Source organism: Bombyx mori, chromosome 12, assembly GCF_030269925.1.
Source record: "Bombyx mori chromosome 12, ASM3026992v2".
In the NCBI taxonomy this organism is placed as follows: Eukaryota; Metazoa; Arthropoda; class Insecta; order Lepidoptera; family Bombycidae; genus Bombyx; species Bombyx mori.
The window spans coordinates 1,561,831-1,587,082 of record NC_085118.1 but is presented as its reverse complement, the minus strand read 5'-3'; the positions used below and the strand labels follow the sequence as shown (position 1 = coordinate 1,587,082).

The window sequence follows — 25,252 nt, the reverse complement described above, 5'->3', positions numbered from 1 at the left end:
AAGCGGTTGTAACCATACTTGAGACCTTAGAACTTATATCTCAAGATGGGTGGCACATATACGCTGTAACTTAACACCAGGTGGGTTGTTCGTAGGAGGTTCGGCCCATTACCCGAAAAAAAAAAAGGTGGGTTGTGAGCTCGTCCACCCATCTAAGCAATACAAAAAATGTGTTCCACGATATCGATCCAATACATGTAATTATTTGAATTCAATAGATGCCCGCCGACTTAAATCAATTGGCCTCAGCCATCGCCACGTACGAGCATCTGATGTCCGATATCAGCCGGGTCCAGCACACCTTCCCGCCCATCACTGACCAAATGCAGACTTTGGGTAAATGAAACTGATAAGATTGCTCTACGGTTTTGTTTCTGAAATTGATGACATTGGTCGTGAACGCGGTGATAACGCTGCGATTGAACTCTTTTCTAGCGAAATTTGAAGTAGAACTAAGTTCCGATATGGTCGCTCGTCACGAGAATATACCAGTCATTTGGGCGGAATATTTAGCGCTATTGGAAGAAGCGAAAAAAGCCTTAGAATTGAATAAGGACAAGTTTAAAGCGGACTTATTGGAGCAAGCTGAGGTGGGTAGATTTGCTTACAGAAAATGCTTTCTTACATTTATTTTTTCTGTATAGCAGTATGAGTATGATTTATATGATGATTAATTAAACCTTTATTGCAGGTTCTTTCTTTCCTAATTTTATTATTCACTAAAGCTGGCACCGTTTTGTGGTTAGAGAATGGTAGAAGGTATATTTCGATCTTTTCGATGGATCATGGCTCAGCATTATCGACTAGTGGCTGCAAACTGCTGCGCCTAGTGTTTCCCTTAACACACCTATCAATAAGAGCTACCTCTCCGTCATTAACAGATTTCCAATACCAGCTTAATTTGATTTTTGTTAATTTTATTAGAAACTAGCTGACTCGGCAGACTTCGTAGTGCCTCAATCGATAAATAAAAGACTTAAGCTTTTGTATAAAATAAATTTAAAACAAACAAAAGGAATCCGTCCGACGGGGGACACATCAAAGGAAAAACAAAATTGTTATTTTTATTTCATTCCGAGCATTTTCATATTTATTTTACTTTTTAAGCCTTCTCTGGACTTCCACAAACAATTCAAGACCAAAATTAGCCAAATCGGTCCAGCCGTTCTCGAGTTTTAGCGAGACTAACGAACAGCAATTCATTTTTATATTATTAGAGATATGATATATTTTAAAGTATGCGAGATCTTTATTAAATAAAGCCATTGAACGTCAAAGCTGTGGATTTAAATTGAGTATCTAGTAACATAATTTTATCAATGTAATTAGGTTTTCAAAGAAGCAGCCAAGACTTTCTGTGAAGATTTTTATGAAACTCTACCCTGTAGTTCTGAGGTCACCGGAAAAGATGCCATATCCCAATTAAAAGCGTTCAGAGATCAATTGAATGCCCTCCGCGCACAAGAACAGCAGATCAGAGATGGGCTCGCGGTCTTTAATTTAACGTAATTCTTGTGACACCCATTTCACTTAATAATTCCATTGATTTGTTTAAGTTTGACTAGACATCGACATGTACATTTGACATCGTTTGCTTTCTTTTAATGTCAAAAAGGTTTTGGTAAATTCTCACTGTGTAGTTTAGCTGTGTTTTCAGTACAGTACAGGCGAGTAATACGATTGACGAGCAATAGTTTTATGTAGTTTTTATACATTGATTATTTGGTGGGTAAAGCTAAAGTGAGTAAAAAAAATTTTAAGCCATAATATACAATTTGATGAGTTATAGGAATCATTTAAATCATTATCATCATCATCGTCATCAGCCCACAGTCGTTCACTGCTGGACGTAGGCTTCTCATAATCCACACCACTGAGCTCGGTCTTCGGTTGTCCTCATCCACCTCCTACCGGCTACTGTTCGGAGGCTATTGCACTATGTACCCAGAGGGCGTCCCAAGTTTTCCATTGGGCGGTCTCCTCTCGAGAACCCTCTATTCCAGCGATCGTCAGTTCTACAGCATATATGGCCAGCCCAATCAATACCACTTCAGCTAACTGATTTTTTGAGCTATATCAATTACTTTAGTTCTCTATCAAATTGCCTCATTCCTGATTTTATCCTTCAGAGAAACTCCGAGCATTGGCATGAAACTAAATTATATTTAGAGGCTAATTAAGTTTAGAATTCTTCGCAGTTTCAACGTTGTACTACTTTTTTCCCTACCTAATCGTTGGTAGCCTAAAGGGCTAATTAAACTACGCTCGGAGGGGTAGGGCTGCATTACTTTCTACGTATTATTTAATGGTAGTATTATCTTACTGCAGATTGTTAGCGCATCCTGTATAATGATGCTGTTTTAGTGCTGTAGGTATTAGTAATTGGGATTTTGGCTATCATTAGTTTGAATATAAGTCGGTAGTTCGGTAAAGAATGTAACTAGGTTTGTGTCATAGGTAGGTATACAACGCATGTAGCGAATAAAGCTATCAATGTAATTTTTTTATAACTTGTATTCAAGTGTTCATAGCTAACTGAACTTGTCTTGTTGTACCGAGTATGCAACTGTTGATGACTAATGACTAATTCGGACGGTAGGGGATTTAATTCTGCAGTGCAATTGTTAAATCTTACAGTAGTTTTTTGTGCCCAACTAACTGTCTGTAGTCTCAGTCAGTCAGTAGGCTTCGCCATGGTTTGTGGGCGAGCTCACGGGGCTCAGCCTGAGAGACGTTGATAACATCTGTCCTAACAAGAGCAGTGCTTCGCTGAATCCGTCGCCGGGTCGGAATAGCGAGCCACTGAGCAGATCCGGCTAGAAACCCAGTGTGTTGTGTCTATTATGGGTTAAGTTCGACATCACAATAATAGTAACGCTGTGGGCCACACACCTCTTTATAAAAAAGATGGAGTCGAACTGGATTTTGATCTTACGAGACTTGCATGTATTAATAATAATTGAAGATCATTTACATCTAGGACACCAGTAAATCTGGACCTGCAAAAGATGGAAAAAGAACTGGAAAAGCTGGAAGAGGTTTGGGGATTAGTTTTTCAATGGGAGGAGTCGTGGGAAAAATACAAAACTCAAACGTTCTGGGAGATGGAAACCGATGAAATGGAAGAGAACGTTATGTTTTTGTTTCGGTAATTTCCTTTTTTTAATAATGACACCGGAAATGTGCGACTTATTTATACAATTGAAAAACATTCTTAAATATGATAAATACTTAAGTATCCCTAATTATCTGATAAATTGATTAATTAGACTATCAAACCAAGTTGTATTTCCAAAAACTAAGAATACGATTTAGTTGATATCAATCAGTAAGAAGAAAAACGGGTGGAAAAACCAGAGCATTTTCCATGAGGATTGAGAGTGACTTATGAGCAAGACTTATTAGTCTTCTTAAACATTCTTATCGAACATTTAAACATATATAGCGGGCATTTTTATTCCAAGAAAATATTACCTACATTGAAAAAAGAATCCCAAATCATTCGCACGTTGACATTAACATTAACAAACTGGTACAAACCGAAACTTTTACATAAATAGTTTTATTCTAGTTAATGTTTTATTTTAATATTTATTCTAAGACAATTCTTTTTTCCGTACAGTAACTTTAATAGATTATCAAGGCAGCTGAAAGATAAAGGATGGGACGTCATTGAGACAACGCGGGTAAAGGTGGACGCATTTAGGCGCACTCTGCCTCTAATTGGTGACTTGAAGAACCCGTGCATGAGAGAGAGGCATTGGGAACGAATCAAAACTTTGATGGCGGTGTTAGTTAATGTTCTATCTCAAACGTGAAAGCATTTAATGACATTTTATGTATTTCAATTATGGAGGGTAGAACTAAGAACACCAATTTGTATAGAGGACAATTTGAAAGAGTGTCCACCTGTAAACAGCAACTTATTGTTTTAAGACTCACCGAAATAGCGGTAGTGTGGGAAGTGGAAATGATATGAATAATTAATATAGCAGTTTTATAATTTAACTGAGTGAAGTATGTTGGATTGAAGTGTGTGGTAGTTTAGGGCTGCGTTTTTTAAATCTTTCCACTTGCTACTGTGGCGCCATTTTAATTGGCTCCCATTAGCGGACATTTTTGATACACTGAGATGGTACTTCTTACTTGTATCCTCCATGATTTTAAGATTACTGTTCCACATATCTACGGCGGAAATACCACTGATTACACTTGTATGTCTTTGTTTATGAATATATATATAGGTATATAAAAAAATACATTGTAGGTGATTTTAATTTTATTTTCTCTGCGACCCGAGAAGTGATGCACTAAATGTCGTGCATAAATTCAGGCAGATCGCACGTGACCGACGCGTCAGCTGTCATTATTTGACATTTTAGTTTAGGCACATAAATTAAGTATGTAAGTTTTAGAAGCTATCGCCTTTTAAATCCCGCAGGTCACTTTAGGAAAACTTTCTGTATATTTTGTACGTAGGTGGGTGGGTTGGATAGAAATATTGTTACATTGTTAATTACTTGTCTTGATTCATATCAAAAGGTGAAAGGCTATTTGGTTTAAACGACATTTTTGCAACTCTACAGGAGAGCCTTGGAGCCTGGAGAGGAAATGTCGCTTTAACCAAATTGCCATTAAACCGTCGATAAGGTTTTATGCTTGGGCGTATATGATTATCATTCGGTACTACCTGCCAGTACCTGATTCTAAATTTGTCGTTTGATTTCATTCGTTTAAATACATTTATATCGCATCTAAACCTCAGTATAACTGGTGACTGACTTTCGTTATGCTCTAACAGAGAGTTTGATGAGAATTCGGAAGATTTCAAACTAGAGGTCATAATGCGTCTCAACTTCCAAGCATACTCAGATGAAATAGCAGAAATATCGAATGCTGCCACAATGGAATTGAATATAGAAAACGGATTGAAGGCCATCAGAGAAGTGTGGAAGAACACGACTTACGAGATGCAACAGCACAAGGGAGAAATGTATAGAATTAAGAATGTCGAAGACGTTATGCAGGTAGAATGAAAAACTCATTAATCTAAAAGGCTTTTAAAATTCATAGGAATCAAATTCACTCTAATTACTTGGAAGACTGTACCTTCTAAATATAATATTAGATTCGTCATAATAAAAAAGAAAGAATTACAAAAGAACATTAGACCTGTCGTGCTGTATGGAGCTTGAAAGAGGAGTGGATGCGGCAGAGATGCGTATGTTGAGATGGATGTGTGGAGTGACAAGAATGGACAAGATAAGGATTAGAGAAAGTGTTAAAGTAGCCCTAGTGATTGATGAATTAACGAGCGGACGGTTAGCGTGATATGGACATGTAACGCGTACAGAAGAGATGCATGTCTAAGTGATGTGTGGAAATGGTAGTGCAAGGTAGAGGGGGAAGAGGTCGACCGAAGAAGACAGAGATGAAGTGTACGAATGACGATATGAGAGAAAGAGGAATGAGTGTTAAAATGAAGCTGACAGAAGAGAATGGAATAGAAAAAATCGCTGTGCCGACCTAGAGGTATAAGGTGGAGACAAAGAAGAAGAAGAAAACAAAATTACAATAAACACATTTTAAAAACACATCATTATTCTTTTTTCAGTTCTTGGAGGATCATCAAGTGCAACTGTCGTCGATGAAATCAACCAAATACGTTGAGCCGTTCATAAAGGAAGTCGATTACTGGGAAAAGTCTTTGGGCTATGTTGCCGAGTGTATTGAGGTATTCTTAAACTAGATAGGAATTAACGAAATAAAGAAGTACATGAAACTAAATCAGCCAGGCACGCATAGTATAATTTTGATAAGGTAGGAGTGGCAACTTGGGGGCCGAACCTCCTACGAGTACCACGCGCTTAAGAGGTGCATGGGGTTTGTGGGACGTGACGACCTTCAGATGTTGGTAGCAGACCGCGGGCCCAAGGAATTTTAGGGCCCTACCGCACTAAGCGACTCCCCTGCACTCTTACACCCGACGTCTGATCTCCACCCGGGGTCAGAACCAGGTCAAACTAGGAAGAGGTTGGTCATAGTTAGGGGAGTGGTTGACCCAAGAACCCACTCTTTTTTGCTCTTGGGTAAACGAGTTGATCCACCTGTCTAAGCAGCTACCGAAGTCCGTTAGTACCATAATATTATTGCAACCGACCACCAAAGGTCCTTAACCTTCCCAAGAAAGCGTTACGCAAGATTTTTTGCTAACTCCAAATGTTGTTTTACCTCTACGCCCTACGTTTAGTAGGTACTTTCCGTCATATCTGTTAGGTACCAAAAGCTGGAACATGTAAGAGTAACAGTGTCTGTTTGTTGACTTAGAGCCGTTTTTTCTTATATCTGTCATGATGTGACTACATATATCCTTATCGATAAGGTTTGCTTTAATGACGAATTTAAACGGTACGTAATTACTTACAAAGCGCAGTAAATTCGCCATTGGTTCTATAAGTTTGTTTATTAGAAAATACAAATTCGAAGATTAAATTATGAGCATTTTTTTAATAAATTGATATTCAATTTTGACGCCAGATTGCATTGCAAGTGCAACGACGTTATTTGTATCTCGAAAGTATTTTTTGCGGTGAAGACATAAGAAAACAATTGCCGAGCGAAGTGCAAATATTCGATGCGCTGACGGATGACTGGACTGAGATAACGAGCAAGTATGAAACTAGAAAATAAAGTTACAACTTTCATTAGCATTGGTTTCTTCCTAACCTCCCTTTAGTTCGAAACGCGCCGTTGGGACAAGGTTAAAGTATACAGAGCTATTATAGCTACCCTTTTTTTCCAATTAAATATTACATAAAACTTTAAATGGTATTTGCCTTTGATAAGGCGTCAATCTGTAAAGTTAATCTGTCAAGTAGGAAATCGAATTGAGCCTGATGTCCGATAAATTAGTGTCAGAATTTTCTAGGCATACCTACTGATACAACAGCTTGTGTTGTCATAAAGTTTGCATTGTAATGAAAAATATAGGCAAGGCAGATTTGGGCTTTTTAGAACATTATCCGATAAAAAAAGGTACATATTGAGGAATTCTTGGGTAATTTCTTTCGCACGTGTATATTTGGAGTTTACTCCTTAAGAATCGATTTACATATATAGGCCCGGGGTATGAAAATTATGGGGACCAAAATCGTACTAGAGAGTATAGCATGTCACACGAAATGCGTTATGCGCCTGATTGGCTCCTGATTGGCGCGCGCACGCATCACCTGATTGGCTCCTGATTGGCGCGCGCACGCATCACCTGATTCTTGCGCGCAGGTCCGCACTCAGGTAGCCGTGGCAGGATAATGCCACAGATTTTTTAACGTCAAAGAATTTAATAAGTATTTATTAACAGTTAATAAATTATTTATGAAATGCAATTTATCAAATGTATAATTAATAGAATAAAAATCTACCGTGCATAATCTAAGTATCATCAAAAATGCATTCATTTATACCCGTATTCCCTTATCTATTTATTTATTTTATAATCGTTCTTGAGGAGTAAACTCCAGTCGTGCGTCGGAGCGGACACACACACTTTTTTTTTTCATTAAAACTGGCATTAAAGCGACATATTAAGCGTCTAGGTAGTGTAAAAGTTGTTTGGTAATTAAATTGAATCATATTGCTTTGAAAAGTTGTAGGAATAATTTAAGTTTCCTCAATCCAGCATGTACGCGGGAACAAATGCTGTGGAGGCTTGTCTGTATAACCCTGCTCCGTACGTGTATAATAAGTTAAACTCGATGGTTGACAATTTGGATGGTATATTAAGAGCACTGGAAAAGTATTTGGAAACAAAACGCCAATTATTCCCGAGATTTTATTTCGTTTCTAATGATGATATGCTTGAGATTTTGGGAAATTCGAAAAAGCCACAGCTTATTCAAACACATTTGAAAAAGCTGTTTGATAACGTTAACAAGATTCGAATCGACAAGGTAAGATTAAATTGCATATAACTAAAAGTGATATATTCACTTGTTTGTGTTACAGTAACATTGATATATTTTTCTTGTTACTAAACTCTTTCAAAGACACGTGAGAAAACATTATCTGGATATGCTGATTACAGTAAGCAGTGAATTGGTCGTTCCAGTGTCATAGGTCAGTAGTTCAATCTGCAAGTGTGCAAAGAAATGTATTTTGTTGCGGACTTTGTCTCCATTTCCGACATAATTCGGCAATTTTTGGTTTTTTCTTACTATTGTTTAACAACCCACTGAGATTCTCGCCGAGTCTTCTCAGTGGGTAGCGATTCCGATTCAGTGATAGGTTCTGCGAAGCACTGCTCTTGCTAGGGCCAGTGTTAACATATTCTACGGGTTGAACTACGTAAGGTCACCTATCAGTCACAGCGTAGCTGGAATAGCTCCGTGCTACCAGTGAATAAAAATCATAATCTCCATCAGTCTACAAACAAACACAAAGTATTTCACTCTAACATCCTATCCAATTCCAAGAAAATAATGTTACCATATTGCTACAGTAAAATAAAATTATAAATAGTATTTATAGTTTATTTAGTTATATATACAAAGCATTACTCAATATTATTACTCACTGTGATTTACGCTTTTAAACCAAAGTGAACAATAATAAATTTGAAATCTTGAAGGTGGTTTTGGTGTTCTCCTTGCCTACTTACATGAGATAAATAACAGAACTAATCAAAAAATGACTTAGCTAGTTTGTAAAAAACAGCATATAGCTCCAAAAAGCCCACTGAAAAAGGCTCAGTAGTAAATAACCACCATTTTACTGAGATTTTTTTTGCCTTTGTAAGCATTTGATTAATGTTTCAAATTAATCGTCTTCATTTCATGTCACTTTATATTATAATTTTTCATAAAAATAAGAATATAAATTAAAATAAGACTTGACCTAAAAGTCTTAGTTACCAGGTCATAAAAACCCTTAAAAAAACACGTTCATTGGCGGGAAACGAAAGAGAATCTCTTTACAGTTTACTGTCTACCTACTGTCTTTACACAAAATCAATATGTAAACAAAATAAATGTATAAACCATATTAAACAGTAAAGCTAATACACAGTTTCAATGAATTATCATAGTGAATTATTGAAAACCGCACAATTTTAGCTAGTATTTAAAACGGAAACACACCTAGTAACTTATGCCTTTACATATTTAAGTGCTGAAACTGGTTACATACCTAGTGAAAGAACCATGCTGGATAAAGAATTGCTAGATAAATGTTATTTTATCCCAAAAGATGTAATGGTAAGTAAATAAAATACTGCAATACTAAAAATGATACTTGTATACAACGCATCCGATTCAAGGAATAACATGCATGACATTTAAATTATAACCTTTAAAAACATCATGCTCTTTTATCCCACAATTTTCTAAGGCAAATTACAACTTAATTTTATTATTATTTTTATCATATCTTTAATATATTTCAACATATCTTAGTTTCCCAAAGCGATTAAAATTTAAACATTCCTATCTTAGATTGACCAATGACAAGTATAAAAAATAATTATACCTATTTTTAGCTAAAAGTCCTTGCAATGCTCGAATCTTCCACTCCGTGGAAATCGACAAGTGACATATGCAGAAGGAACTTGGCATCAATCCAAGGCTTTCGGAGTTCTCCCAAATTCAGAGATGACAGCCTGGCTCCTCACGGCCTAAAAAGTTTACATCACTTGGCTCTCAACAAGGCTATATATGCTCAAGACTGGGATAAGCTTTTGTATGTTTTGAAGAAAATACCTCCTTGGAAGTTTAAATTCTCTCGCCCCAGTCATGCTGCTGTGTATTATCGGGTAAGTCAAGATATTTTTCTTTTCCTTCTGGACTATCAGTAGTACACTTCATGCAACTTGATCAGTAAGCTTGTATATGTTTATTGCCATGGAAAGGAAAATGACCAGTTGTGAGTAATTTGTTCTCATTATTTTTTGTGTTTTAGTTGCTTGTTAAAAGTTACTCCTTTGAACATCTGTGCAAGTATGTGAAACTAAAATCTGATTACTCTTGCAGGCAATGACAATATTACTGCTAAACCATCCAACAGCTCAAGCCAACAGTCTCATGAATGAATTCCTACATATGGTCCTTTCTTGTAGGTCTGATGCTGACAAGAAGGCTATTCTCAAAATACTTTTAAGTTTACCTAGTAAGCGACACACACAATAGAAATCCTTGTATTTAAAATTGTGCATTTTGTTATTGATTTTGAAGGAGCTGGAAATTTTGTTCCAAGCAATGAGTTTATAATTCAAGAGCTTGCTTACACTTAACTGGCTATGTTAACAATTTTTTGTTTTGTCTTATTTTTTTCATAAATCTTTGTAAACATGGTCTGCACCCACCTATTTTAGTTCACATTCTCAATTTTAATGTAATTATTACAGTTACAATAGACAATAGTGAAGACAAAATTTTTAATGTACATAGTTAATTATTGTTATGTTTATTTAATATTGCTAAGTGTAATTTTAATATTACAAAATCTTCCAAAACTGTGATGAAACACCAATTAATGTTTTAAGGTAAATTATTTTGTAAAAACTTGACATATAATCTATTTTATTTTTTTGTTGCCCTTGTAGGCAGCATATGAGCATATGGCCCACTTGATGGTGAGCGGTTACCGTCGCCCATGGACTACAGCAATACCAGGGACAGAGACAAGCCACTGCCTACCGTTAAGTACTCTCCACAAGCCTCGTTTGAAGAAGGGCATGCCATAGGGCTCAGAAACACCATCTGTGTCTGTGTTTCAAAATACTTTGTTATTGAATAAGTATTTCAAACAAATGCTTAGTGCATATGAAGAAGTGCTAAATGTAATCAGTAAAAAATATGTATTATACAATAAAACAATTGTTTAGTGCATATGAAGAAGTGCTAAATGTAATCAATAAAAAATATGTAATGTGTGTTCTCTTTTTTCTTCCATAACAATAAACTTAGTGAAGAGGTCTGAAGGAAAACCTCCTTCTTTTGATGGCTGCTAAAACTTACAGATAATTATGTCCACAGAATGCCCTAGGTCTTCCAGTCGCTAAAGCCATGATGTCTGAAGACGGAGAATGTATTGAATGGAAATATAATTTGGTATTGGATGGTCCTGCTGAAGTGTGGTTACTTGGCTTGGAGCATACCATGAGAGTAGTTCTGAGAGAGGTATTGTGATTTATTAGGGGTATACTCATAGATCCTTAATCTAAGAGTCCGTTCATTTATCATAACCAATTTCCAATGAATGAGCAACAGTTTCATTAATTCATTGCAATGGTTTTTATATAACGGGGCAGCTCTTGCAACGCCTACCACACTGACGATTCAAACATCATCTCTCAGCTGTCAATAAAATGCAACTAAAAATTACAATTTGAAGCTTTAATTTTGAATTTGCAGTAAATGATGAGAGTCCTTTTGTATGAAACCATTCTATGTATTAAGAGCCATGTTGTAGGACGTATTGTTAGCCTGCATGGGTAGTAATCACGTTCGTACCTATTGCTGCAGAACCTGGTGTCTTTTTTTTATAGCTTGGATGGGTGGATGAGCTCACAGCCCACCTGGTGTTAAGTGGTTACTGGAGCCCATAGACATCTACAACGTAAATGCGCACCCACACTGAGATATAAGTTGTAAGGTCTCTCAAGTATAGTTACAACAGCTGCCCCGCCCTTCAAACCGAAACGCATTACTGCATCACGGCAGAAATAGGCGGGGTGGTGGTACATACCCGCGCGGAATCACAATAGGTCCTACCACCAGTGAAAAGTTCAAGTGGTCAGGATAACAATACCTACCTACTATCTACCGGCTTCATCTAACCGTGCGGGTTCATAATATGCTCGGCAAGCACTAGAATGACTAATACAGTCTTCGATATTGTAGCAATTGATACTGACTCGAGCAGCTTTGAGGAAATGTCGTTACCAACGCGAACAATGGATCAATGATTGGCCCGGACAGCTCGGGATTACGGCTAGCAAGGTCTATTACGTTTATATTGAGGCTTGTAAATTGGGTAGATTTTGGTGGATAAAACTGCCAATCGTAGATCTATGCGACATGCGGTATTTTCTTTAGTTTTCATTTAACGTTTCAAGTGATGATCGGAATCACGTCAGCCAGTCAGTCATCAGTCAAGGAGCCTTCAACCCACAGATATCTTAACATGATTGGCACGACCAACTTTGAAACATGAAATGAGATAGAAGTTTTGTAGTTAGGGGCTTGCATGTGCCCTGGTTTTGCTGAAAACAAGTATAACCGTGGTCTCATCCATACCTTAGATGGGACATACGTGTGCAACTACTAAAGCTTTTCCCTTGTTTTTTGAATAGGGGAGGTCCGAAGATGGACTTAAACATGTAATAAGTTTCCTAATCATATCATTGTTTTCAATACCCACTCGCCTTTGTGATCTAGTCAGCTTTTGAGATAGTCATTGTTATACCTACATGCGACCTATTACAAAATTGGAGACAGAATGTGCCACTGATTCAGATTTTCTAAGGATATGTTATCATGTAACTATGATGTATTAGCGTGTAATATGTATACTGGTGGTCAAAGAGGCAATAAAATGCTTGGTCTCCCATAGATACAACCCGCCTAGTTAGGGCTAGTGTTAGCAAATTCTTTCAGGTTGAGCCCGTGAGCTCACCTACCCGTCCAGGGATAGCTGGAATAGGCCCTTAGGCTACCAACGAATAGCTAGGAGAAAAAAAACACTTAGTCATGTCTACCAACTTAACAAAAATTCGCTTATAAACAAAATACACAGATCCAATGGACGTCAGATTGCACAAGAACTTTGTGCCGATGCGAAATCATGAACGAAAAAAAACCGATGAAGAAATTGCGCAAGAAACAAAATCAAATATTGAGCACCTTACAAATGATGTCGAGGAAGGAGATTTCGAAGATACTGAGGTGTAAAGTCAACGCTTTGTGCGTCATAGAGATACACTCCCGGGATATGGTCGATAAGATGTATAAATTAGGTTAGACTTTGACTCTAGTGAAGTTAGGTCGTGAGTTCTTAAGGTGTAAGTTATTCTATCTTCTTTGAGGTCAGCAGTGAAACTTTTTAATTTTGGAGAATAGCTTGAAATATTACGAGAATTAATATCTTTTGAAAACTTGAGTTAAAAAGACTGCCTAATGTTTACTTACATCCTAAGATATTTTTTTATTGCTTAAATGGGTGGACGAGCTTACTAGAGCCCATAGACATCTACAACCTAAATGCGCCACCCACCTTGAGATATAAGCTCTAAGGTCTCAAGTTTAGTTACAACGGCTGCCCCACCCTTCAAACCGAAACGCATTACTGCTTCACGGCAGAAATAGGCAGGGTGGTGGTACCTATCCGCTCGGACTCACAAGAGATATAAGATGAAATTGTCGGATTTGTTCTTGATTAAAAACATGAAGCTGATAGTACGCTGTGGCTTTAAGTAGGAGTATAATTGTTGGATTTTAATTCATAGGTTGTATGACAGTTTCTGCGTTCGAATGGTTTTCTCAGCTGAAGTTCTACTGGGATAGAGAACGAGAAGACTGCTACATTCGACAGACAAATACGAACTCTATTTACACATACGAATATATCGGGAATTCTGGACGTTTGGTCATTACACCGCTCACTGACAGGTTATTGTACTTTACGAATATTCCAGAAGCGTATACAGGGAAATGCAATTGCTTGAGATTTTTCCTTTATCTCACGCATCTTACTCTCTAGAAGTTTCCTTGTTCGATCCCATAAATCATTATAAAATGCTATGGCACCTAGATGTATACCAATTTTCCCTGATGTTTTAATAGATATAGATAAGGCTAAAAAATATCTAAGTGGCTTTGGCCTTTATCTCTAGATTGGTCGGTACCCGTTAGCAATGGGGGTAACGATCTATTACTGGATTCGTTATCATTAGTTTTAAAATAAATAGTTTTTGTTTTCTAATTCATTCAAATACGCCAATTTACGTTTTAAACTTGAAAAACCAACTGTCAAATGACGGGAAAGAATTATAGAAAAAGAAAAAAAAAAAAAAGTTTAAAATTTAACTTTTCTAACGTTTTCGGCATTGCGCGCAATGTAATGTAATTGAGAATCACGTGACGTGCTAGGTCAGTGACCTCGAACGCAGGCGGTTGCCAGACATCGCCGAGTTGTTACTGTATACTCGTAGTTATTCTGTATAATGGAGTCTTACTGAAAATTAAACATTTGAAGCATTTCAAATATACTCGGTTAGGCTAGGCGCAATGTCAGGTACCAAAAACGTATTTTCAAAGCTATTTCTGTCATCTCATGGCACGAATGATTTCCCACAGATGCTATATAACGTTAACAACAGCCCTCCATCTGTTCCGAGGAGGAAGTCCTCAGGGTCCAGCTGGTACAGGAAAGACTGAGACCACTAAGGATCTTGGCAGAGCTCTGGCTCGATGGGTGGTTGTGACCAATTGCTCTGATGGGTTGGACTATAAGTCGATGGCGAAATGCTTTGCAGGTAAATGTCGTTATTTTTGTTGTATCAAATGAGTTTTCTAGATAGAGCAAAATTGGAATTTCGATGAAATAATATACAATAAGAGTAAATATTATTATGTTGCGTAATCGCACAGGTGGCTCTAGGTAATTCTCCAAATTATAAAAGATATTTAGAGTTCTATGAAACCCAAATATATTGTAGGTAATGGTTTACGACTTCGATCAACAACTATTGTTGATTGTGTTGCCATACTTGGCTATTAGTGTGTTCCCACACTTAAAAACTCATGTTTAGAAAATTTCATGTTTAGAATTGCCATAAACACTGAGTGAGGTTGTTGCAAATAAGAATTTGTTTGTCCACAACAAAGGTATAGCCCAAAGTGGATGCTGGGGATGCTTTGACGAGTTCAATCGCATCAACATTGAGGTGCTCTCGGTGGTCGCTCAGCAAATCCTGGCCGTACTGTTGGCACTGTCTCTGTACCAGAAGAAGTTCGTCTTCGAAGGTTCCGAGATCAAACTGGACGGCAACTGCGGAATATTCATAACGATGAACCCTGGGTGATGACTTTTTAGCGACTTTTTAAGTTTTTTTTAATTATTGCTTAGATGGGTGGACGAGCTCACAGCCCACCTGGTGTTAAGTGGTTACTGGAGCCCATAGACATCTACAACGTAAATGCCAACACCCACCTTGAGATATGAGTTCTAAGGTCTCAGTATAGTTACAACGGCTGCCCCGCCCTTCAAACCGGACCGCATTACTGCACGGCAGAAACAGGCGGGTTGGTGGTACATACCCGCGCGGACTTACAATACGTCCTATCACCAGTAAAAATATTTCAATTAAATAGTTGAACAATCACAGTCATAATAGAAAAGTACCAGGCGTCCATGATGTATGAGTCGGTCGTCTACAGGTAATTAAGCCATTAGAAGAGTGGTACTGTTTGCTTATTCATTTAAAGTCAATTTATTTGTTAATTTTATATAACGTGATAGGTACGCGGGACGAACCGAACTACCCGATAATCTCAAGTCAATGTTCCGTCCCATCGCGATGTGTGTGCCGGACTCGCTCATCATAGCCGAGAACACTTTGTTCTCTGATGGATTCACCGCATACAAAATTAACGCTAAGAAGGTTAGCTTCATTATACAGAATGTATTTTGAACGCGAAAGGTATTAATTGTTCCGCGGGTCATTGATTTTGCAGAACAAACGGAGTACTAAATCAATTTGCTAATTTCATTATAAAACTTATTATTTTGGTAGCTAATATCCAGGGGTGATTTGGTCCAAGCGAAATTTCGTTCAATACGCTACGTTTATCTTTGTAATTAAAGGTGCGTTTTATTTGGTATTAGCACCAACAGTGCGATGTTTTTAATTGAACTTTAAGTTAGCTCCATTCAAATAGCTGAAGAGGTATTTTTGTTATAATATTTTTTCCAAATTTAAACTTTAAATGACTCTCCTGTGATGTTGCAAAAATGACGTTTAAAACATATTTGTAGTCTATAATATGTTCGCTTTTTTTAATTAAGGTCGTAATCTATACTTCTATATAAATCTACAGTGGTTTTAACGGATGTTTCGTTATAACTACTGAACCATGCATCCGATTGACTTGAAACTTTGTATCCATGTAGAAAATACATGTACTTAATGGATAAGTTAATATTTATATGAGTGTTGGACTCCCTACACCAGTTGCGGGGGCTTTAATGATGAGAATATTTGTGGGGGTGAGAAATAATAATGTTAATTTTAAATGCCCAACGAAGCGGACTGGTACAGCTTGTAGTTGATAGAGATAGTTGAAACATTTTTGAAGTTATACTTCTTTAGGCGCGTTATGAAAAATTGATGAGAGTGAAATTTTACGATGCGCGCACCGTGACACAAAATTTACAGAAGTAGCTGCCCACTAAATCGCTCATTACAATACGACCGACGTAACTTGTCGAGTCTGAATATAGCCGTAGGTGAACATTCGCGCATGTACACTCGTAAAAAAAGTGTTATTAGCATTCATTTTTTAGTAATGTAAATGACAAAATTATTATGTAATATAATTCATACTAAATATTATTAAATTATTAACGTTAAATATTTATTATTAATTATTTAATATAAAAAAAAATAAATAAATTTAATAAAAATAAAGTGTGAAGGATAATATCCGGAATGAGATTATTCGACAGAGAACTAAAGTCATCGACATAGCTCAAAGAGTCAGCAAGCTGAAGTGGCAGTGGGCTGGGCATATATGCCGTAAGACTGACGATCGCTGGAGCAGACGGGTTCGCGAGTGGAGACCGCGCAGCGGAAAACGTAACGTGGGACGCCCCCTGGCTAGATGGTGCGATGACCTCCGCACGGTGGCCGGCAAGAAGTGGATGAGGAGAGCCACAGACCGGGCTCAGTGGTGTAGATTGGGAGAGGCCTATGTCCAGCAGTGGACGACTGTGAGCTGTTGATGATGATGATGAAAGTATAACTTCTTACGCGCGTACATAAGTACACGCACCCTTTTTTTTACTACCTCAGGTGTTCACGTTGTACCAACTCGCAACGCAACAGCTCTCCAAACAGGATCACTACGACTTTGGACTTAGGTCGATGGTCGCCTTACTCCGGTACGCCGGAGTGAAGAGACGCGCCTACCCTCATCTACCGGAACAAGAGGTTCATTGTTTAAGTAGTTTTTGCTTTGAGATGTTTAATGTAATCGGAAAACGTCTATTATTATAGAGGAAACGGATATTATTATAAAGAGTTCTGTTCGTCGTATATTGGGGGAATAGGGACTAAGGGTAGAATAGGAACAAATCTTGGTTGTCATAACGCTTTTGTGAGATTTAAATTTGTTGAATTGAAAATAACTTTTATTTCGGGTTTAAGAATACTAAAGAATATTAATTTACTCATCAGAGCTTTGTAACTGATTTAAGATATTGAAAAGCTAATTACCTAAAGTTAGGTACCTACCTAATAATTAAATAGTGCCAGCCCTATCGAAAAACTGTATTTTCGCCATACGTGACCCGATTTACCCCAAAAGCCAAGGTGAATCAGATCAAGCTAGTTTTTTAAATTGTGTCTATATTTTTGGAGTTTACTCCTTTAGAATCGATTTACATATATAGGCCCGGGGTATGAAAATTATGGGGACCAAAATCGTACTAGCATGTCACACGAAATGCGTTATGCGCCTGATTGGCTCCTGATTGCGTGATGCGTGCGCGCGCCAATCAGGAGCCAACGCGCGGCCGCGTTATCGCAGGTGACGCCGGGCTGCTGCGCCGGCAGTCCGCCACAAAGCCTCGTACTGATCGCGCGTTTCTCTCATTATTGTATTTTCATATATTTGTTAGTCGTTTGTTTTCTGTCTCGTTAATTTGTTAATAATCTGTAGTGTATCGTGTTGTCGTAATATAGAACTATTTCTCGTATTGTTTCGTTTAATTTTTTATATCCAGTAAACTCCAGTCGTGCGTCGAAGCGGACACACACACTTTTTCAATGAACTATGTCTAATAACGCATCAAATATGAAATCGTTGGAATTGGAAAACGTCCCGATTTCGCCCAATCTACTGTAATTACAAAATTGCAAAAGTGTACCCTAAAAATTCTTAAAAATTCTTAAAAAACCCTTAAAAATTCTTGGCAAATAAATACTTAATAACATTTCAGATGGTAATCTTGGCGATGCGCGACATGAATGTGGCTCGTTTGACAGCCAAAGACGTGCCGCTCTTCGACGGCATCATGCAAGACATCTTCCCTGATGTGGAGATTCCGACCTTGGACTACGAGCTGCTGGAGACAGCTATCGCGGCGGAGATGAGACAGGCCGGGTTGCAGCCAACGCGAGCTGCGCTGCACAAAGTGATACAAACTTTTGAGACCAAGGTACGTCGCAGCCTTCCCGGCTTTGTCCTTGTGATCGTTTACCCGTTCTGGTGAAGATGGAAAGGTATCCGGACAACAAGCCATCACTCCACCATACAAATTAGTATCTAATTAGATCTACTCTATTTCCGCCTTAAATAGTGGTTCCCTTTAAACATAATAAAGGGAACCAGCCCGGTGCAGTTGACACTGTGCTCTCACATGCGCCAGCTATGCTGGCCTAGTGGCGGAATGGAAGAGCTGTGTGGTCGATTTACTGCAAAACATTAAAACGTTTCATTCATACATTTAATTCTAGACCTTACCTGATTTTAAAACGCTTTTGTATGAATGTTTTAATAGTTTTTTTATTACCCTTTTAGGCAGACGAGCATACAGACCACCTGATGTTTAGTGGTTACTGTCGCCCATATACTTCAGCAATGCCAGGGACATAGGCAAGCCGCTGCCTATCGGATTACCTACCTAGTACGATTGATGTTTCACATCGGGCGTATTATCAGCCCACTGATTCTAACAAGAGACGAATTAAGCTGATTATTTTTTTGTGTCTTAAAATCCAACCGACTTTATCAATTAAACATGGCTAGGGCTGATTTTAGTTAAAATTGAATTATGATATATCTTCCCCCGGTCGTTTCAGAACTCTCGCCATTCTAGCATCCTGCTGGGAGACACCAACACCGCCAAGTCGGTTTCCTGGCGCATGCTGTCCGCTACCATCAGTCGTCTGTGCAGAGAGAACGTCCCGGGCTTCGAGAACGTCCAGGTCCACCCCATGAACCCGAAGGCTCTGACGCTGGGAGAACTATACGGGGAGTACAACCTGGCCACTGGGGAGTGGAAGGACGGGGTTCTGTCGTCCATCATGAGGACCATTTGTCAAGGTACTCGATTTCTGATCTATACTTAATATTATAAAGAGGAAAGATTTATTTGTTTGTATTGAATAGGCTCCGAAACTACTGAACCGATTTGAAAAATTCTTTCACTGTTTGGAAGCTACACTATTCCCGAGTGACATAGGCCATAACATTTTTGAAAAAAATAATAAAGAATCCTTACTAAAACTTCAATAATGTAACTCAAGGTGTAAAAAAAATACCTAATATATTCTTCACATCGCGTGCCGTGTGAAAACTATTGATAATAGAATAAAATAATGTACTACGACTATGTAGAACACATTATTATTTACAAAAAGTGACGCGACAACATATGTCTAACTATTATAGTTATGCCGCAATAAGTGTTCTTTTATTTAAAAAAATAAAACAACGTCAAATATCGTTGAAATTTTTGCCCGAGCGGAGCCGGAGCGGGCCGCTAGTATTTTATAATTCGATTATGATCCAGATAAAAACTAGACTCTTCCTAAGGTCTAATGGAAGTAAAATATAGTCATAAAATAGGCAACGTTATTCCACTAATACCTGAGGTAAAAGTTGAGGGATTTATTAATGAGACTTACTGGTGGTAGGACCTCTTGTGAGTCCGCACGGGTAGGTGCCACCGCCCCACCTATTTCTGTCGTGAAGCAGTAATGCGTTTCGGTTTGAAGGGTGGGGCAGCCGTTGTAACTATACTGAGACCTAAGAACTTATATTTCAAGGTTGGTGGCGCATTTACGTTGTAGATGTCTATGGGCTCCAGCAACCACTTAACACCAGCTGGGCTGTGAGCTCATCTACCCATCTAAGCAATAAAAAAGAAAAAAGATGATGTTATTCCTTTGACGCGAAAGGTATTTGTGACCCCGTGTAGAGTGAAGGAGAGAAGGCCAAGACACAATTGTCCCTCACATCCGCCTCGCACGTTCTTGTTCCAGACGAATCTCCGGATCAGAAGTGGATTATCTTCGACGGGCCCGTTGATGCCATTTGGATTGAGAACCTTAATTCGGTGATGGACGATAACAAGCTCCTCACGTTGGTCAACAGCGAGAGGATCTCCATGCCGAGACAAGTACGTTGTAATGTCTTCTTCTTTTTCTTCACCTTACCCCACTAGGTGGTCGGCACAGCTAATTTTTCTTTTCCATTCTCTTCTATCAGCCGTCAACTCAACACTCACTCCTCTCTCTCTCTCATATCGTCATTCACACTCCATTCATGTCTTCTTCGGTTGTAATGTGCAAGTAATAATTTAATTGCCAATGTAGGCAGGCGAAGTTATGGCCAATCTGATGGTGGGAGGTCACCGTCCCACAGAAACTTTCTACTACAAAGTAATCACACATTCTGATTTGTAAGCTGGGACAGCCTTTATGCTAAACTAAATTGAGACTTAAGCCTCATATCTCAAGGTAGGGAGGCGGCATTATGATGTCTATGGATTCCAGTAACCACTTAACACCAGGAGCTCAATGATGAAACCACCAGAATTGAGTCATAATTGGGTCAGCTTTCGTGTTTCTCCTTCACTGTCTAACTTTTTAGGTGTCTCTATTAATCGAGACTCTGGACTTGGCTGTGGCCTCTCCAGCTACTGTCTCCAGAAACGGCATGGTGTACAACGACTACAAGGATTGGGGCTGGTGGCCATACGTCAACTCTTGGTTGGAGACCATCAGTGACTTGGAGTATCGGGAAATGGTAATATATCGTAATACTTGCTTTTTGACATTTATATTCGAGACAATAGTTTGGGGAAAAAGTCATTTCGCATTATAGTATGTATGAACTTGTAATAAAATCTCTTTGTCTATACTATTTATATCTAGCTGGTTTTGGTATCATTAAAAGATTAAATTTTAAAGAAAATAATTCCAAATTCAAATTAGGAAAATGTGTGGTTTTTATTTATTTTTCGCACTGTCAAGATGAGCGAATCTAATGAAGAAATTTGATACATTTAAAAATTTTACTACAAAAAAATAAAAAATGCAACGCAAGTCGCGAAAAAAATTTGCGATGTTTATGGACCTAGTGCAGTGTCTGTGAGAGTAGCACTTTGGTTTAAGCGTTTTCAATCCGGAAATTTTGATGTCAAAGATGCACGTCGCTCTGGTCGCCTTATTACGGATAAAATAAATGCCATTTTTGAAAAAGTGGAGTAAGATCGGCATATCAGTAGTTATGACGTAGCTGAAGAACTGGGAATTGACCACAAAACAGTTTTGGCGCATTTGAAAAAAACTGGGTACACAAAAAAGCTCGATATTTGGGTCAAAGAAACCTAATGAACCGTGTACTCATTTATGATTCATTATTACGACGTAATGAAACCGAACCCTTTTTGAAAAAGCTGACAACTGGCGATGAAAAGTGGATCACATACGACAAGAACGTGCGAAAAAGGTCGTGGTCAAAGGCCGGTCAGGCTTCACAGCGTGTGGCGAAACCCGGGTTAACTCGCAACATGGTGATGCTGTGTGTGTGGTGGGATTGAAAAAATTATTCGTTATGAGCAGGACCATCGATTCCGAACTCTACTGCGAACAGCTGATGAGATTAAAGCAAGAAGTTGAGAGAAAGCGGCCGGAATTGATCAACAGAAGGGGTGTGGATTTTCATCATGATAACGTTAGACCTCACACATCTTTAGTCACTCAGCAAAAATTAAGAGAGCTTTGGCTGGGAGGTGTTAATGCATTCGCCGTATAGTCCTGACCTTGCACCTTCAGATTTCCACCTGTTTCGGTCTCTTCAGAATTCTTTAGGCAGTGTCAGGTTATCATCACGAGAGGACTGCCAAAACCAATTGTCGCGGTATTTTGATCAGAAGCCCCAACATTTCTATAGCAATGGGATCATGTCCCTACTTACAAGATGGCAAAAAGTTATGGAACAAAATGGTACCGACATACTTTAGTTAAATGTAAATAAACTTTATTATATTAGAAATTTTTGTGAATTTTCATAAAAAATGCGAAGGAACTTTTCCCGAACCTTATACATTGGCTTTTCAGTTCGTAATCGGTTTATTCTGGACTTGGGTTTAATAATATGAATAATATTCGGTCAGCTCCGGCGGCACTTTCAAAATATTCTGACCCCGGTACTGGAGCTGAAGCGGCTACAGCTGACTGAGGGTCCGTCGGTGCGCGGCCAGGAGCTGACCGGGGTGCGCGCCCTGTGCAGACTGCTGGGCCTGCTCCCCCCGCCCGCCGCCCCGCTGCCCGACGAGGAGGACAATGAGAACTTTTCCAAGATGCGATTTTTGTTTGCGTGAGTTCGTGCAGTTACAGAATACAATAAGAGCTGGTATCTTGTCGAATAATTTCTCTGAGCACTCCTTGTTTTTTTATTGTATTTATTACCTTTGTAGGCAAACGAGCATACGGCCCACCTGATGGTAAGTGGTCACCGTCGCTCATGGACGTCATCAATACCAGGGGCAAAGCAAGCCGCTGCCTACCATGTGGTTATCTTGCTAGAGCATACGGTATAGGGATTCACAATGTTGACATTCATACATTCAAATCGCTTTCGGGTTTTTTTTTGTTACCTATGCTGATAGCCTTGAGAGGCTATTTCAGCTTCACCCTAACGTGTGTAGGTGAGCTCACGGGGCTCAAACCGGAGTGTTGCTGACACTGGCCCTAGCAAGAGCAGTGCTTTGCAGAATGTACCACCGGATCAGAGACGCGACCCACTGAGAAGATCCGGCGAGAAACTCAGTGGGCTGTGTCTATAGGTTAATTCGCTCGTCGCAAGTGACGGGTTCGACGAGGACGGTGACCAAAGATGTGCTTCGGTGATGGCTGGAGGTTTAATGGTAGTGCTATGAACCCACGAGGATGTCCTATGTCAGCGTAAAGGAATCTTTTAGCAAAGATTCTAGTATCCGTTGAACAGCAGATTGATCGAGAGTTCGTCTGCCTATCGACGCCATTAACGAAGATTTCTAGAACACTTTCTTAAAATGTTTCCAGTTTGGTGTGGTCGGTGTGCGCGACCCTCGAGGAAGAGTCGCGTCGCAAGATCGACAACTGGATCCGGGAGCACGAAGGCATCTTCCCGCTGAAGGACACGGTGTACGATTACTACGTGGACGAGAGGCTGCGGCAGTTCAAGCCCTGGGAGGACAAGCTGCCCGACAACTGGAGGTTCAATGCCGGGTTCGTTGCGTTTTTTTTTAATTGCCCTTGTAGGCAGACGAGCTGTTACGAGGATTTATATTTATTAGAAAAGCTTTTTAAAAAAAGAAATTCATTTAATTCTAACTAGCGACCCGCCCTCGCTTCGCTTCGGAAACTGTAATTTATTATTGATTTCTTCACTGTTTAATGGATGTTATTATATACATAAACCTTCCTCTTCAATCACTCTATCTATTAATAACAACCGCATCAAAATCCGTTGCGTAGTGTTAAAGATTCATAACCTCACCTAAGTCGTTGAACCACTTCGATAAAGCGGCACGACACGAGAACTCTCTCATCGTGGCCGCCGGTAACTACATTCCCGATCCTGCGGACAGAATGGAAAGCAGTCGACGTCGCCCAAAACACGTCATTTCGGATCCTCCCGATCCACTAACGATGCTTCTAGGTACCTCAAGCACCGGTCACCGTCTTCGACGAACCCGTCGCTTGCGACGAAGGGCTCGACGAGTAAATTAGCCCACAGACACAGCCCACTGAGTTTCTCGCCGGATCTTCTCAGTGGGTGGCATTTCAGATCCGGTGATAGATTCTGCGAAGCACTGCTCTTGCTAGGGTTAGTGTTAGCAACGTCGTCAGGTTTGAGCCCCGTGAGCTCACCTACTATTTAAGGCGACGCTGATATAGCCTCTCAAGGCTACCGGCTTAGGTAGGAAAAAAAAAAGTAGTTGAAGTCGTTTAATAAGCAATATGTTTCAGTCTGGGTTTCCACACGATCTTGGTGCCGACCGTGGAGTTCATCCGAGTTCAGATAGTGGCCTTGGAGATGCTGCGGGCCGGTCGCGGCGTGCTGGTTGGTGGCGCCACCGGGACAGGGAAGACGTTCCTCGTCCAGGGAACGTTGGCCAGCCTCGACCCGGACAGGTGAGTTGCGTGGACAAGACATTATCCTGTATTAAAATCCTAAAATAGAATTGTGCAAGGCATTTTTGGAACGAGGTTCCTTATGGAACGATGCGGAGGGATACCCTAACCGCGAAAAAACGTCCGTAACATAAGACTTTTATGTATAACCTTAGTATGATGCCTATACAGTGTCTAATGCTAGCTCATATAAATAGCTGTTTCTTTGTATATGATTATTATATTTTTTTTTATAAATCATTGTGAACAAAATAAAATTGATAACTTTTTGAAGTAGTTTTTTTTTATTAATAAGAAAATCAGAATAGAAAATGTATACCCGAATAATTATTTTCTTTATACCTCGAATAGAACTTAAAACTAATACAGTGTCCCACGACACCACACATCTTTTTTTAATTAATTTTCGCTATTTATCGTAGTTTTATTTATTTATTTGCTCGTCCATGGATATTCAAAAACCACGCCCTCTATGAGACACCAATTAATAAATAAATATTAATCCAGAGTAATACACGATCTGGCGGTCAAGTATTGATACAAAGCAGTGCAACCGCAGTCTGTGGGCGATGCAACTGGAATTCCGTTTTAAGGCTCTCTCGCTCTCTCTTTAACAAGATCAAATTGCCACTGTATTGGAATATCTGCGATGCCTCAAGCCGGTCCCCATGTGACAGGTACAGCACGCAGGTCATCAACATGTCTGCCCAGACCACGGCCGCGAACGTCCAGGATATTATTGAGGCAAGACTCGAGAAGAGAACCAAAGGGAACTATGTGCCAGCCGGAGGTCAGTATTTCATCTTGCTGTCATTTTCTAAAAATCACTGTCTGGGAAAGCTTTAGTCA

At 39.2% G+C, this 25,252-nt stretch overlaps 2 protein-coding genes across 5 annotated transcripts in view; both read left to right on the top strand.

Moving 5' to 3' along the window:
• Window positions 1–25,252, top strand: part of LOC101737362 (dynein axonemal heavy chain 2) — an 82,862-nt gene that overhangs the window by 21,047 nt on the left and 36,563 nt on the right. For 3 of the 4 annotated variants that reach the window (XM_038014470.2, XM_038014468.2, XM_062671336.1), the window contains 25 exons: window positions 219–336; window positions 436–590; window positions 1,330–1,505; window positions 2,981–3,148; window positions 3,623–3,790; window positions 4,802–5,027; window positions 5,615–5,734; window positions 6,538–6,671; window positions 7,679–7,949; window positions 11,028–11,171; window positions 11,895–11,993; window positions 12,790–13,009; window positions 13,499–13,661; window positions 14,349–14,527; window positions 14,880–15,072; window positions 15,514–15,655; window positions 17,066–17,203; window positions 18,214–18,432; window positions 19,076–19,319; window positions 20,261–20,397; window positions 20,871–21,026; window positions 22,399–22,601; window positions 23,309–23,494; window positions 24,239–24,403; window positions 25,081–25,193. In XM_038014470.2, coding sequence (XP_037870398.1) covers window positions 219–336; window positions 436–590; window positions 1,330–1,505; window positions 2,981–3,148; window positions 3,623–3,790; window positions 4,802–5,027; window positions 5,615–5,734; window positions 6,538–6,671; window positions 7,679–7,949; window positions 11,028–11,171; window positions 11,895–11,993; window positions 12,790–13,009; window positions 13,499–13,661; window positions 14,349–14,527; window positions 14,880–15,072; window positions 15,514–15,655; window positions 17,066–17,203; window positions 18,214–18,432; window positions 19,076–19,319; window positions 20,261–20,397; window positions 20,871–21,026; window positions 22,399–22,601; window positions 23,309–23,494; window positions 24,239–24,403; window positions 25,081–25,193 — 4,237 coding nt within the window. The remainder of the gene's footprint in view (window positions 1–218; window positions 337–435; window positions 591–1,329; window positions 1,506–2,980; window positions 3,149–3,622; window positions 3,791–4,801; window positions 5,028–5,614; window positions 5,735–6,537; window positions 6,672–7,678; window positions 7,950–11,027; window positions 11,172–11,894; window positions 11,994–12,789; window positions 13,010–13,498; window positions 13,662–14,348; window positions 14,528–14,879; window positions 15,073–15,513; window positions 15,656–17,065; window positions 17,204–18,213; window positions 18,433–19,075; window positions 19,320–20,260; window positions 20,398–20,870; window positions 21,027–22,398; window positions 22,602–23,308; window positions 23,495–24,238; window positions 24,404–25,080; window positions 25,194–25,252) is intronic. The other variant, XM_038014469.2, reaches the window with a different exon arrangement.
• Window positions 8,937–10,924, top strand: LOC101743463 (uncharacterized). The gene is made up of 3 exons (XM_004929355.5): window positions 8,937–9,251; window positions 9,533–9,805; window positions 10,023–10,924. Exons 1-3 carry the CDS (start codon window positions 9,198–9,200, stop codon window positions 10,176–10,178), a joined length of 483 nt encoding a protein of 160 aa, XP_004929412.1. The 5' UTR covers window positions 8,937–9,197; the 3' UTR covers window positions 10,179–10,924.